General features: G+C 40.3%; 1 protein-coding gene across 3 annotated transcripts in view; it reads left to right on the top strand.

Annotated features, from left to right (window-relative positions):
* GLRB (glycine receptor beta) overlaps positions 1–6,818 on the top strand; it is a 52,947-nt gene extending 46,129 nt beyond the window's left edge. For all 3 annotated transcript variants that reach the window (XM_054825434.1, XM_054825435.1, XM_054825433.1), the window contains exon 10: positions 4,066–6,818. In XM_054825434.1, coding sequence (XP_054681409.1) covers positions 4,066–4,362 — 297 coding nt within the window. In that variant the 3' untranslated portion in view covers positions 4,363–6,818. The remainder of the gene's footprint in view (positions 1–4,065) is intronic.
* Positions 6,819–16,205: the final 9,387 nt, after the last annotated feature.

Below are 16,205 nucleotides of genomic sequence, written 5' to 3'. Positions count from 1 at the left end.
GCATAGCTAACAGGGGGCTGACTAATTATTCATAGGTATTAATTATCATTAATATTATTCATAATTCAGCCCCATGTTAGCTAATAAATTTAAATGGGTCAGTAAAATTAAAACTGTTCTGAGTGTTTATTGATTTAATCAAACTGAATATATTTTTTAAAAAGATTATCAATTAGGTTGACAGAGGTAACGATGTGGAGGTAAGAAACTCTGAAGAACATTTGACTTGACTCCATATGTAGGCCTGGTTACGTCATCTGAATTATGCAAAATCAAGGTTAGATTTGTTACCATCTGTAAGTACCAGCAGTTAATCAGACTAACTATAGTGATGCCTCGTGACTGAAAGTTGAAGCCAAATAAATTCAGGTTAGAAATAAGGTACATATGTTTGTGAGGAACAAGGTCATGGAAAAAATTCTTCATTCTGGATGTTTTTCAAGGAAAATGTGGTATAAGTAGTTTGGGCAGTGAAGGTGGAGAGCGATAAGGAGCGATGAGGAGCACCAGAAGCAGCAGAGGCAGCGGTGGGGAGCTAGTTCCCCCTCCCTGCCAGCCTGCCCGCACAGGCAGCACTTCTTGCTTCAACTCTTTCCCCACTTTCTTATCACATTATTCCCCGGAATCCGCAACCGGCGGCTTCCCGAGCCAGGCCTGGCCCTGCTGCAGTGACACGCTCGGTGCAGCTCCGGGCGCCGTGGCATCCAGGGCAGCGGCAGGTGCTGAGCTCGGCAGCGGGCACCCGTCAGCCTGCGTTTTGTAAAAGGTGAGAAAGAACCAGCGCGAGGGGCCTTCTGGCGTCATTTGTAGGTATTTCGGAGCTGTTCATCAAAAGGCAGGTGTTCTGTCCAACATACCAAACCTAGACAAGGTGGCCCAGTCCTGGGAGAAACGAGAACTAGGTCTGTGTTTTGGGCCAAGCCCCCAGAGCCATGTCACCTTCCCGTGCCCTCCTCAGCCCCTCCGCCTCCGTGCTGGAGGGACGAGGAGCAGCTGCCAGGCTCCATCAGGCACGTGGGGAGGCCCTGCGCTGTTCCAGCAGCCTTCCCTTCCCAAACAGCTGCTCCCGTCCCTGGCAGGGGAAGAGCTGTGGATCTGGTGGAAGCGTCCTGCGGGCCAGCTCTGGCCCACGGGTCATGATGCTGAGGCAGGATATGGCAAATGATATCAAATATTTTCCAGGGCCAAGGTCTGTGTCAGGATGAAGTCAAAAGGATATAACATTTAACAATGTTTTACTTTCTTTACAAGTCTTTGGTGTAGTACTCTAAAATCAAGTCCTGTGGTATCGTTTTCCACAGAAATGGTTCCTGTAGCCCTTGGCAACTGTCAGGAATATCGTTACGCTTCTAGCACAAACCAAGACAGGATGAATAAAAAGCAGATAAACTACTTTTAGTATATATTGTCTCACTTTGTTTAGGGAAAGCTGTAGGCCAACTGAAGTGAATTTAGATTAAAACAATAGAAACATTGGAGACTTGAAGAGATGTATGAGAAGAAATTTAAAAATATGTCTAGGCAGCGACTGAATGTGGAAAATAGAAGCACATTCGATTTGTAAAGCCAGGGAAATGAAAGAAATTATTTTTAAAAGTAACATATTCTTGCTAAAGAAAAATTGGGCCAGGGTGCTCTTACAAAGGAAATCGTGTCGCCCTGATAAATCAGTACTACAGCTGACGCTAAACTAAGCAGAGCTCTGTGTGAACATGCTGCGAAGAGTCCTCTGCTGATGAGGCACAGGTGACCTAGAAGCCATTCCCTCAGTTCTTGGTCCCGCGAGTGAATGAGAACCGCCTTTAGGGGAGTACAAGAATATTTTGTATTGTAAATGAGAGCACTTAGGCTACGATTAGTGTCATTGAGCTTTGGAATATATCGCTGGCGGTATGAGAAATGGACTACAAGTTTGCAAATCCAAAAGGAGGCTTATAATTTCATACATGATTCTATTTCTTGTAATGGCCTGACTAAATCCTCCTTAGTTTTGACCATGGAAAACATGTAACATTCCTGTGATTTCAGTTAATGTGCACCCCAGTCCTGCAAGTTACCCTTTCAATGCACAAGCGTCTGCTTTCCATCTTTATTACCCGTATCGTTGGGTATGATCTGATTGGAAGGAACCTATCGGATCATCGAGTGACAGCCCCCGTGCAACCGAGGGTCACATAATTGTGTTCATATGTGTCTCAATCACCACCTTACTAGACAGTTTGCCCTTGCTACTCCAATATTGAACACTATCCCAGACTGTCAGCTCTTTGATGACTGGGGAACAGTTGCAAAAATTTTTATATATACAGTTTTGCCTTACCATCATGGAACACCTATCTTGGTTTTCTTTTTTATAACATGTAATCTTGGTTTTGTTATGTAACCTGCATCTCGGTTTTAGTGCATTGGTTTCAAAATTTACTGTTTTCCTGAGAAATATAAGCCTGGCAAACCCGGGCAGGTTTGCTACTCCTGGCTGAGGGAATGGTGCCGTGCTTCTCTTCCACCTTGTACCAGAATCAGCCTTGTCAGTAGTGGGGGCAAAAGCCCCAGTCAAAGTTTAGGTCTCTTCCTGACTGCCACAGTTCTTTTCAGCCAGGATACCTTGACAGTTGTCACAGAGAAGCTAGTAATGTTCTCCAGAATGTTTTTCATTCATCTGTAAGTCTGGTACTATATTTCACTATTATTGTAATTACAAAATGTGATGATGTCAAATATCCTGAACCATCAGCCTAAGCCTGCAGAAAACTCAGAGGTGGAGAGAGCTGAGAGTAAAATGCCTGAAGGCTTTGTGGAGGAAAGATAGGTTACTGGGAACGAGGGATAGGCAGCTTTTGAAAGAACCAAATTTTAGTGTATCTGTGGCTCCAGGAAGTCCTAGTGAAACTTATGTTAATGTCAGTTGCCCATGTGTATAACCTGATTTGTGAAGCAACTTTTTTTCCAACTAGCTCTCAACTTATATATGTGAACAAATGACGTTATTAATAATGCAGTTAAGTTTCATAACCTGTATTCTTTTTTTTTTTTTTCTTTTTGCTGCTTTACTGTATAGCCCAATTGAAATGAAACTTTGGGAGAGATTTACCCAAGTCACAAAGCACAGTACCTTGCAAATAGTCTCCTCAAGCTCCCTGAACAGTGTGGGGGTCGTCCTCCCAGAGATTTGTTGTACCTGAAATATAAACTTTATAAAATCCAAGGAAGCAAATGTAGGAATGCTATTTTTTTTCCCCTAAAACCACTTCAGTTTGAAGGGCATCAAATACTTTTTTCTTTTACATTTTCAATGTATGTACCAGTACGATTGTCTGGTCTGTAAAAGAGAATCATTCACTTGGGGTTACCCATAGCGCAGTAGTACTTGATCCACAAGAGCACTGATGGAGCTGTAGGAAAGACAGGTATTCAGTTGCTGGATTTAGATTTCCCAGTTAGACAGTTCTCCAGTGTACCGATGGGAAGCGCTGAGAACAGTGTTGCATCTTTGTTACCTGTCTTTAGAGAGGCACCAAGGACTGCAGGTACAAACAAAGTGCCTTCTAACCATGCAAGGTAGTCACCCTGGGATGACATACTGGATCTTGAGCTGGCTACTACATAGAATCAGGATAGACTTTAATTGTTGCAACAAACAGTGAATTTTAGGGTTAATTCTGACTGTAGCTTCCAGGCTTCAGAAAAATGTAAGTATTGAATAGTACCTGTCTTGCAGATTCATCAGCACAGAACTGATTTCCAGAAATACTCTCTACAGAAATATTCTCTCCCCTTCTATCATCTTAAAATGAAGGAATCTAACTATAGCAGGTTGCACAGCATGAGGCACCTTGTGCATGAAAAATTAGACAATTATGAATGTTTGGATTACTTTATATGATTGACTGATCATCCTTAAGTACTTTATAATGCAACCATTCAGCAAATTAGGCTGCTGTAATATATCCCTATCAACAAGTAATTTCCTATATGTTTGTTTGTGGTGTTCTCTAGCAGCTGCATTAAGTTTGCTAATGAAATACGGTGAGTAGATCATGATTCCCCTCACTCTTTATTTCATAGGTTGGTGAGACCAGATGCAAAAAAGTTTGCACTTCGAAATCTGATCTGAGATCCAATGATTTCAGCATCGTTGGAAGCTTGCCAAGGGATTTTGAATTATCGAATTATGACTGTTATGGGAAGCCCATTGAAGTCAACAATGGGCTCGGGAAATCTCAAGCCAAGAACAACAAGAAGCCTCCTCCTCCCAAGCCTGTCATTCCATCAGCAGCAAAGAGAATCGATCTTTATGCAAGAGCACTGTTCCCTTTCTGCTTCTTGTTCTTCAACGTCATATACTGGTCCATATATTTATGATAAATCTTCTATTTATTTTTTCATATGTGTAAAATATATGCCATTTCATTACCCCTTCCCAGTCATGAAGGCCACTGTGTGAAATTATTTGCATTTGCAAAGCAATATGTTGCATTTTGATGCCATGCGATTGTACTGAACATATGGCATCTGAAATCTGAATGAAAGCATGACACTGCAATGTCTGTGCTCCAACCAATGTTGTATATAAATGTACAGCATACATCCTGCTTTAGGAATATATATGAAGGACAATGCATACTACATTATAAAGCCGAATAACGCTCTTCAGTTATTAGTAACATACAGAGATTTAAAGTGTTTCTGACAATGAAGCTGATGTGCACGTTCAGTATTATTAAAATCAGTATTCTAGTATATGTAGTATTTAACAGCTTTTCTGCTGACTTCCAGAGTAAAAACAAAACAACCCAAACATCTTGTTCTTGTATAATTTTAGATGGCACTGTTGAAGAAAAAAGCTAAGTTGTAATTCATATTATTTAGGCTTTGTAAGTGAAAGCAGCAATGAATAAGCTGATCTTGTCTATGTGGGAAAATAAAGATCAGAGAATTACTAATTTTGTAAAATCAGCTCATTTAGAAAAAAAAAAGACAACAGTTGTATCCATCAAGCAGGCACACTTAAGTGTGTGAGAATATGCTGACAATAAAACATTGGGCCAAATTTTGACTGCTGTTTCCTTAGGCACAAATGAGATACAATACGTCAAAAGCAGGCCACTTCCTAGACTAAAGGTATCAGGAGTTTTGGAGACATCGCAAGATGCAGTTCAGTATTGGATTATATAGTACTTTTTTACATTGTCATCTGGCTCATTTTCTGAAGCGTCTGGCAAGCCTGCAGTATATAAGTCACAATTTTTTGTTGTTGTTGCATCGGATATATCTTACTTGACTTGTTTATGCCCTTGAAAGCTTTCAGTTTAAACAAACCAGTCGTTGTCAAGATGAAATCCTGTTTTTACCACTAGTTACACTTTTTTGGTTTGCCTATTTTAGCACAGATGACCCAAGCTAACACCTAGCCACCAGTAGAAGTGAAGAAGTATCTAAAGGTCTAAGGGACTGAGACTTTTAAATATATCATGAGCCCATGTGCCTATGTGTTAATTAATGGCTGCCCTCACCAACTCATTGATTTGGCTGCTACTTTTTGGAGAACGAGGTCCTGTGCATGAATCTGCTCTGATAGGAGGCTGCTCTCCATTTCCCAGAGGAAACCCTATGACATGGAGACTATGGAAACGTGATCTCCCCGAGGTGCGTAGGGCAGGACCTGTGGTCTCCCATGGGTGCCAGAGTACATCCCTTCGTAAGGGCAAGTCATGAGGTGAAACGCAGCCACGTGAAAGCTGCTGGTGTGTAGGCATCTGGGTAGCGTGTGTTCCCCGGGAACGCACAGGGGCTGTGCCTCAGCCCTTGGGAGTGTGCCGTAGAGAAACAGGTCTACGCTTGTAAAGCTGGCGCACCACAGTTAGTTAAAATATGGAAATAAGGCAGTTCTCACTAACTTGGCAATTCTTAAAAGGAAATAGGGATTATTGGCTCCTCAGGCGAGGAAGCGACTGAATTAAATACCCAAAACCTTCCACAGCACGGAAACAGACACAATCCCACTTGTGCTACCTTTCTAGCTCATCCAGCATGTGTTGAGCCAATGCAGACCACACAAGTGGACTGTTGGATCATTTGGGTATTGTCCACCACGTGAATGTTGTCCACATATGGCCAGCCTGCACAACCGGAAGGTCAAAAATTGGGAATATAAAAAAAGCAAAGCACGCCACGCTGGCTTCACTGGGCATCTGGCCGGTCTGCACGCACCACCCAGGGCTTCTTCTAACCACTGCCACTTTGTGATCAACACCCCCGTCACTACAATTCTTGTCTGGGTTGAAGAGATCTGCTCTTCAGGAGGTGATCATGTGCTTTCCACCAGCTTCCTGGCCACTTTATCGAGGAGATTTCAGGGAGCCACTTTAGCAGGGAGCCACAGTTTGTCCTTTGGATTTCTTTCTGATCAGAGGAAATGGAAGGGAAATCCCAAACGTTACTGAACCGTGTTGAACCAGGGGAAAAAAAAATTGTATCTTTAGGGTCTAGTTCAAAGTTTTGATATTTCTGTCTGTTGAAGGTGTTTACAGAATTGTCAGAGACTGAGAAGCAATAAGGATAAGTCAAAGAGAGGAAGGAAGGGAGGGGTAATTTTTATACACACAATCAGAGTGCTATATTTATAGACATTATTTATTCTCATACTTGTATTTTTTCTTACAGTACTGGAAGGCAAGAAAATAATTAGCCTGTGTTGGAAATTATATGACTTTTGGAAGATAATTTTCTTGTTAGAACTCTTATTAAATGATTTATCTGTAATTAATGTCCACATTCTATCTGTATAATCTCAATTATAGATTTTATTGTTAAATTAATCTTTGTTCCTTCTTGCTTTCCTGCTTACTTGATGGCTTTTGTGTTTTATCATAAAACATTTAATCAATAATACACTGTAATTGCTTTCCAACTCACACAAAAAGGAAGCAAAAGGAATGTGTATTGTTAAGGTAAAGGCTTTTCATTCATTGTAGCACAAAAACTAAGGACAGAAGCAAAGTTTAACAGCAAATTTGGAACAGAATTTAAAATAAAACAGTATCAGCTATAAAGTATTAATTTTCTTTTTACCTAAGTTAGATAATATTGCAGTTTTTTTATTACCTTGGAATATATTAACTTGTCCTACTGAGCAGTAATCATTGATTTATTTTATTTTTCTTCTTTCTACTAAAGGTCATTGAGAGTTTTGCATAACATAGCACATTATGGTCCTCCAGCACCCTCTAGTTGTAAAATTCTGCCTGTTGACTTATTTCCAGAATGAGGTGCAAATATAAAACTGTACGGGCAGTATAGGATGTTACTTGTTAGTGATAATGTGAAGGGAAAAAAATATTAATAAATTAAAAATAAATGGACATAAAATCAATGGATCACTACAGAGACTTGCAATGCAATATGAACTTTAAATTGTAGAAATTAATACATTCAAGTACTAGCAAAGGTGAGGCTCCTGAAGTACCCATCAGTAACCAGATTAACTAGTCATGATGTCTGAACAAACTGCGTGACAGCAAAATCTGTTTCTGAGGGAGAGACCATCTGTGTTTCAGATGACATTTACTTTAAGTTCTCCTGTTTACTGGTAGGAGAGTTACAAATTTTTGTTCTGCCCTTAACATAAAGCTCAGTGTTTTCTTGGCTCTTAAGCATCGAGGGACAGTATCCAAATAGTTCATTCCTTTCTTTCATGGGGTTATGGCCCTTTGGATATCTTCCCACTTCAGGATTTTAGAATACATTCAAACACTGCATCAGGAATTTCCATGGAGATGAATTAATTCATTTCTTAACCGCATCCACAAATTTAAGCTATACAATAAGTAAGGATGTAACTTAAAAAGTATATCAGCAGCTATGCGTTAATGCTCTGTTAGGCTGTGTGAAATGTACCGTGTGGAGTAATCCACGCCTTACTTTCATACTGACTTGACTCATGCTTGACACCCAGTTTTAGGAGCAGCTCCGCAGTGTATCTTGGCACATCCTTTTTTATTTTCAGTCTCACGTTAAACCTAGCTGAGCTGGTGTATGTGAGCAGTCTTGTCTGTTGGGTGAGGAAGGGAGTTTATTTCTGTAAGCGCAGCATGCGGAAGACTGACCACTTGGAAACATTGCCAAGCAACTTTCGTTATTCAAAGTCTTCAAATTAATTTGGACTTGGTAGTAGGAAATGCGTGGGCAGAGGGAGAGCGTCTTCAGTGCCCTGTTCCTCACTAAAGAGAAAGAAGTAACACTGCCTTTTGGGGTAGTTTCAGTGAGCGTGACCCACAGAGATTGATCTGGCTGTATAATAATTTTGAAGGAAATGCACTTACGAATAATCTTTATTTGAAAATATTTCACTCTGAGGAGAGACAATAACTTACGTAAGCAGTCTGTCATAGCTGTTAAGGTAATCTATTAAGAGATGTTATAATACAGCTGAGACCATTGGTCTCTTCTTCAATTAAAGCAGCTTACCGTTATGGTTATTGCATGACTTGTGCTGAGGATATTTATAGAAAAGATAACAATAAATTATTTATTTCCAAGGCAGTGCAACCTGAATATATGCAATGTCAAGTGATTTTTGAGGTTATAGAGATAGTGTAGTGCTGAAATGAGTACAAATGCAGTGTGTAGCAGATAAGGGAATGATAGGACACTGTTACTTGATGCTTTGGTGTACTAATTCTGGGATTAGGGAAGATAAGGTGAAAAGAAAAGGAAATTCAGTTATGGAGAAATTGAATAATAGGTTTGTGTCTACAATTCAATTTAATTGTGTCTAACAATTTAATTGCTCCGTAAGTAATAATATGCTATAACAGTTATTTTCTTTTTATATACATATAAAGAATTACTAAAAAAAAAAAAAAAACCAAACCAAACAAAAACTTAAGCTCATCTGTGGTGCCAGAAACATACAGAAACTAGTTCATTCATAGGAAGCTCTACACTTGAATAAACAATGGAACATACAGAAAACAAAACGCAGTTTTAAAGACATAAAATTCTCATTGTTGTGGCTTTGTCTATACCATTGTATCAAATAAGTCACAAACAATCTGGGCTGCTTGCAGCACTCCCTTGCATTTTGACTTCCTCAAGAAAGTCACCCGCCCATCTACCTCCCAGCACCTGTCCTCATTCCAGCAGTGGTAATAGTGTCAGCAAACATTTAAAAAAGAAATTTCAAGGCTATTTTGAAATCTTTCTGGAAACCCTTTATTGCTATGAATATGTCTACACTGCAGTCACTAAAATGTCTGCAGCTAATGCAGGCTTATCCAAATTAGCTTTAAACTAGCTGACTTGGGGACGGCTGGCGACGTAGCCATGGTAACGGTGAGCTCCGGCTGGGAAGCCTACCTGCTGGCGTAGGAAATGAAAAAATAGGCTTTGGTGTTAACCCCCACAAAGCTTTATGCTGCCTCGGCTATTGCGCTCACACTGTTGGTTTAAAGTTAGCTCGTGTGGGTGTTTATCAGCCCGTGCCTGCAAAATGTCGATGCACGCTGTATGACGCACTGTGGGCTAGAACTGAATCATTTTTTCCCACTGGTGATGTGAAAGATCCCAGTATAAAATATACTCTTTATGGGTCTTGATGACATACGGGATTTCTGCCATATTTAATTGTGTGTCCTGACAAAAATGTTCACCGCTAGTGCCAAAAATGAAACTCATTTTCCCAAACCAACGCACGTGTAAAAGAATGAGATGCATTCGCCCACCTGAGCATGAATGAGGTTGCCTGCTGAGTCTAGGTCACAAGACTATTCCTTTTACACATTAAAAGAGCCATTCTGTTTAAAGTCCCTAACCCTAATAGTAGATACTGGATCGTAATGTTTTAAATGAATAACGAGACTAAAGAGACTAAAGACACTAATGACACTGAGAATATAAAAGTCTTTTTTTGCTTCCAGGTTGTTTGTGGAGGTCAGCCCTGGTTTTGGGGGGCACCGATTGCTTTCCAGCATGGTGTTTCTCTACACGTCAGTGCCTGTCAGGGTTCTGGAGAGCAGCACCGACTGACGCCCTCCAAACAGGGAAGGTGTTTGAGGGGCCTTCGAGCCCTTTAGTCAACTCTTCTTTGGAGTACCGAGGTAGATCTAAAGTGTGCCTGGCACCATTAGCTATCACACAGAGACAGCGCTACATTAAACACACGTCTTTCAGCACAAGAAAATTTACAGTCTTTCCCCTTATTGCCTGCAAGTATGGTTTACAGTGACAGAAAACAAACAGTAAGGCAACGTGGGTTACTAAGAGATTCTGTCCCACCAGGCAGTTGCTTAAGCCACATAATGTGCTTTGAAAGGGAGAAGCATGGGGACTGTGGAGTAGAAAGGATAAGGTTTTGGATAACTGCTTTCCACCTGATGAGTTCTTCAGGATGTGGCAGTGGATAGCGTGGGATTTTTTCATATCAATCTGTGTATGTCTGTTTCTTTCTATGAATATCCACAGTGGGAGTCATTTTTCACTTGAGGAAGCAAAGTCAAGAGGTTTTTGGGTTTAAGAAACCCTCCTGAGTATAGCAGGTCAAGTTGTTGTACTATTGCCCCCTGCAAAAACCTTTCAACTCAGAGGAATCCTTCTCTAACACCAAAAATTGCAAGAAAAATCCCTGCCGAAACCGCGGCTGCCGCTGAGAGGAAAAGCTGTGTGTAGGCAGCCCCTGTGCTGCCACCTTCTTTCGCTGTAGCATACGTTGTGATAATCAATAGCACTGTTTAGCTGTTCTGTACTGCAAAGCACTCCTTTTATCAAGACTGAGTTATTTCCTTGGCAATATGCTTCAGCTATCCTACTTTTCATCTCCGTGCTGTCAGAGCAAAGATCGTGCATGTGACTCTGACGGAGTTCCTGAAGGCAAGCCAGTGCTGATGTTCAAGAACAGAGGAACGGTAATATATGAGAAGACCTGGGAGTCCCTTGTTTCTCAAATGTTAACATCATCTATGTTATCCCATCTCAGTTATGTCCCTATAACTCAGAATAGTGTGTTATTTCATTAACACCTCACTACATGCATTAGATTCTTTAGTTAAGTGTATTGAATCATGAATTTCTTGTCGAAAGCAGAATACGAAAAAAAGTAGTTCATGCGACTTTTTTTAAATGTTGGTTTTCTCTATTAACCTTAAAACATGCATTTGACCCAGAGGCTAGGGAAATATATTTCTCGGTGTTTAATAAGCCTTACATTGTCATAACAGATATATCAGTGTCTCAGGCAGGCTCGTTCTTTCAGATTAATTTGTTGTTTCCTTGGGTCCCAAATGCTAGCTCATTGGAAAACATTAATTTGAAGACTGGCTATTTCAAAGACACAATACTGACAGGAACTGAGTGTAAAGACAAATGCTTTTGACCAATACCACTCTGGCATCAGTTTCTTCTTTTGACAAAGCCTATCTTGCTACCTGCTCTCGCTTCTGACAGAGGTCCTGTTTAGCCTCGGCCTACTGGAGGATGTAAAATCTTTGCAGGCTTTTTAAAATATCTGTCCGATTGTGTTAGCTTCTGAGGCAGCTCTGCTCCCATTCCCCTCCCAGATGTGCTTCAGGATCAGGCTATTACAGAAACAATCTTCTTTTTTCAAGCAAATACAAATTATATACAGCATCCACCATGAGCTGTAATCTACTTTGTGGAATTAAACTTTAGTCTTTACTTATTAATCTCTCATATTTTCTAGTTGGTTGTTGTCCTGAGGTGAAAACTTCTCAAGTAAATAATCTCTTAAATGAATAAACAAATGTGCATAATGGCGGGAGAGGATCACATCATTGACCTTGCTTGTTTTCTCCGGACTTGAAGGTCTTCCCTTGCTGTAGCCTTGAAGCCAAGGAGGTTTGGAGGATCTGCTGCTGCTGAAGTCACTATGGCTGCCCTAGAGAGGCATGGACAAAGACAAGGCCCCCTCCCTGCGTAGGACCTGCCCTACACGGCTGGGTTCGATGCAAGCTAGCCAAAGGAAAACACAGCTGGCTTTCCCAAACCCTGTGCCTTGCAATAACATGTTCATTGCATTCTCCACTTGATGAGTTTTCTGGAGCAGAGAGGCACTTTATTTAGAAAAATAACAACAACGATGCCATAGTAATATTCCCAGGCACTGCAGTTTCATGGGAGGATTTTACACCACTACTGTAGAATACTGAATATTATGAATTTCACCATGGGAGATTTTAAACAGAAAATGCATATCCAAGTTGGCAGCACTTTATTATCTGTTACCCATAAGCATGGCTTTATTGCTTTATTTATCTTATGCTTCCATGTTGTTCCCATTCCAAGAACAGCATCTTAAAATGGGAATTTTTCAAAGTATGTGAATTACAAAAGCATATTGTGGTTTACACTATTTTTTTCCACAGGAATAAAAGAAAAAAAGAAAAAGTGTATTTTACATTACAGTGCTCTTGCAGCAAGTTTACTAGTCTCTGTGAAGTCTTGATGAAATTAAATAGGTGGAAAAAAATTTCATGGAGTGTGCAAATGAAACAGCCAGGAATAAATCCATTTATGCAAGACTCACGCTGAGAGTCTGATGAGCTTTGACAATTGGAATAAATTATTTTGGCTGAAAGGAGATTCCAGCCTTAAAAGACAGGACAACATTGAATCTTTCAACAGTTTTCATTTCTTGGCTGAAAAGAAAAATATATCTTTATAGAAAAGACCAGGTAGTCTTGCCCATACTGACCTGATATCTGCGCCTGACCAGCACGCTCTCCTGTAAAATGGCCTTTCTGCCAGTTCATGCTGCAAGAATTCAACAGATGAAATTATTTCTTCTCTGACCAAGCAGTAAAATGACTGCTGTTAGCTGACTGGCGCGCGGCGCGTGACTGAAGGCTTGGCCTCATATCCAGCGTAAGTTTGAACATCAAACGTAAGTGACGGTCTGCAGCTAAGCACAGCGCCCAGTACCTAAAGGGAGCCAGATGTCCCTTCCCAGGTCTCCTGTGCAAGTCTGGCAAACTATGCCCTCTGTTTTCCCCTGCACCAAATGACAGACGATAACAACGCTACTGTCCGTTGCACTAAGGGCCTTTTGTTTAGATAGGACGTGGCTGGGATGAAAAATAATCTGTTGCTATATGTTGTACACTGCCTTGCAGCACTACTGTAAGGCACACAAATAATAAAAATTATTATTTCGGTCGTTATTGATAATAGATCCAGTGGTATACAGTAGTGACATCCGTATTTGTCTTCTGCCAGTCTCAACATTTCTGGAAGCAGTCTGGCTCTGATTTCAAGTGCCTGATATTCCCCCATCACTTACATTGACTTTACATTGTAGGTGTTTCTGATTTACTCTCAGAGGAAGATCAAACCCACTGCATGTATACCTTCTTTCCTTCAATATTGCTCCTTTCTGATCTCTAAAAATGATTCTCGAAATAACCTCACTGTTCCTTCCTCGGATCCAAATTCCACAGAAGAATCTGCAGAATAACAAAGAAAGAAGTTGTATCTTTTAAAATGGTACATTTATTCATTTATAATTTAAGGTACTTATGCATAAATATCCATATTTAATATAATGGCATTCTTAGGACTAAGCCTTCATGAAAACAGCTTGTCAGGACTTAATAACTTACCAGGATTTTCCCCTTCCATTATTATTATTTTGTTTTGCAAGTATTTTCAAAGTACAGCAATATCATAGTGTGTATTTTTTCAGTTCCCTGTGAAATAAATCGTCCCCTGCCATAGCACCGAGTAAGCTACGTGGGCAACAGGATATTAACTCACATGCTGGAGTAGCTCCTTCAGTTGCAACCTCAGAACAAGTTTTGTCACGTGTAATGTAATCAATAAGTGCTATTTTTTAAAGAAAAACCATGATTAATCTGTATCTCATTTTTTTCTAGATTGTTAATATTAGTAATGCCACATAGTTATTAATCAGTATATTAAGTTAATATCTAGTAAATAAATTAATAAAAGAGATACTATAAAGTATGGATAAGTTTCCTGGGGTTTGTTAGCTAAATCCTTGAGGTGGGAAGCTCACAGGAGGCAATACAGTCTTTCATTTACAGGACAACAATCCAACAGCAGCGTAGATACAATCACCTGGGGGCGGGTTTATATATAGGAAGTTAACAGTGAATGCCACACGCCTATCTGATTTGTGGATTGCTTACTGCCTTCTCCAGGATGGAGCGGAAGCCCTGCACTGCTCCCACCAGAAAGCAGGGGGTCCTTTCATGGTGGGCATTCAAAAGCAAAGGATTGCATCAGCCCACAAAGGGCGGTGTTTTCAATCCATTTCACTCCGCTGTCGTTTCATGGGATATTACTGCAATTGGTTATCCATAGGTATCACACAATCGTTTGTCAGTAACACCAAATTGTCTGTTCTTCTAATGAGGCACTGTATCGAGATGAGTTATAATTAATAAAATTGTAAAATAATCAGATGATGAATGGAGAAAATTCCATCCAAAGCATAACATTTATACTACAGACATTTTTTTTATGCGCAGTGCTGCAATATCTGTGAAGAGGTAATATTGCATTCTGCTATCTTGTTCAGCAGTAGCGCTCAGAGTGCTGGCAAGATTTGTGATTTTCCCTAACTGCCTCAAATAACTGAACTCTTCTTGCTGTAAAGAAAATCTGAACTATTGCTACTATTCTGGCATGAGAACATCAGTAAGAACCAGATGATTCTGGATACACGTTTGAGGCTAGAAGTTTCTGTTCCCTTTGTATTTCCCCTGCTTTTTCTAAAGGAGGCCTTGCGTGGTTTGGGTGAGCTCGTTTCCTTGCCTTTGACGTTTATTTGCTATAGCTGACCCACCTCTAAAATGAAGGTGCTCTTTTGTCAGTGCCACTAAAACCACAGGGAGCCCAGCAGAACACGGGCAAACGTTGGTGAGGGTTCTCCTCCAGAAAATGCCTTTCGGTATTCATATTTACCTCAGATACCATCAGCAAAGATCTTTTACAGTTTTAGTTATAGAAAGCGAGTTCGTTAGGTCACATTAGCAGACCCGTTTGATTTAAGAGAAAAGCATAAATGCCGTACTCGCAGTAGCTACAGCTGGTAGCGGCGGGTTGGGTACAACCAGGGTCTGAGAGAGAGGATGGATCCCTACGGCAGCGTGCCCATCGGCGGTCCGCGTATTCCTCGCTGCGGCACAAATCCTTTCCCTGTCCGTCGGCTGTTTTACTTCGTAGCTGGTATGGACTCAGGACAGTGATGTTTCTCAGTTCAAGGTTAGGTTGCTGTCGTGCACTCTTAACCACCGTCTTTGAACTGCCCTTGAAACCCCATCGGCTTGTCTCTTTCTTTTTAAGCCCTCGCTGCATTCATTGTTCTGTGTGAAAGGAAACCAAAATTGTTCAGAACCCAGCTACCTGCGCACATCATCTCTGTGCGTACGTCTTAGTAGGGCAATGCAATTAGCAAGGAATAAGGTAAATCTCAGGTTAAATGGCAACTACATAGACTCTAATACAGCTAGCGGTTAAGCTGGATAAGATAACTTTCCATCGTAACACAAATGAAGTTTCAGTAAAGACAAGCAGCATCATTTAGGTTCTCTTTAATGCCACAAATATTATAAGCAGAAACTTTTCTGCTGTAAACTCTGCAATTAAAGCCTGTATTTAAAGCAATTATGCAATTAGAAGAATGTTATTTTCTGCACATTTGCTATGATGTAGATGTATTTCTAGTCCAAAGTATGAGATTAAGTGCCTCATGAGAATTGTTTCTTTTTTCTTACATTTCTGCTTTGTTGTTTGGCCTTCTGTAAAACCTTGCCATTAACACCATGCTCTTATCATAATTAATCTCTGGCAAGATATGCCTATGCAGAGGTGAAAGTAAAAATATCTCTTATCTGTGCTGTGAACTAGTTCTGGGACTGAACCACCGAAGTGGTTTTTCAAAACTAAAAATAAACTTCTGTTGAGCACAACTCTGGACATTTCTGTGATAACAAAAGTGACCTGTTTCTTGACAAGATGATTTTCTCAAAATAAAAATTATTGATGCCAAACAAGTAAACGGTGAACCCAAAAGATATTTGTGTTGCTGAAAGATCGTAATGATAAGGATAAGAGAGCTGATGTTTCAAATCACAACAGTCCTTTTAATCCTATATCCTATTTTTGATGGGATTTTTCAAAGAATAGTGTAAAATGCCTGGGTAAATGAACAAAACAAAACAAACCCTTTA

Source organism: Grus americana, chromosome 4, assembly GCF_028858705.1.
Source record: "Grus americana isolate bGruAme1 chromosome 4, bGruAme1.mat, whole genome shotgun sequence".
NCBI lineage: Eukaryota > Metazoa > Chordata > Aves > Gruiformes > Gruidae > Grus > Grus americana.
This window is presented reverse-complemented; position numbering and strand designations above follow the sequence as displayed.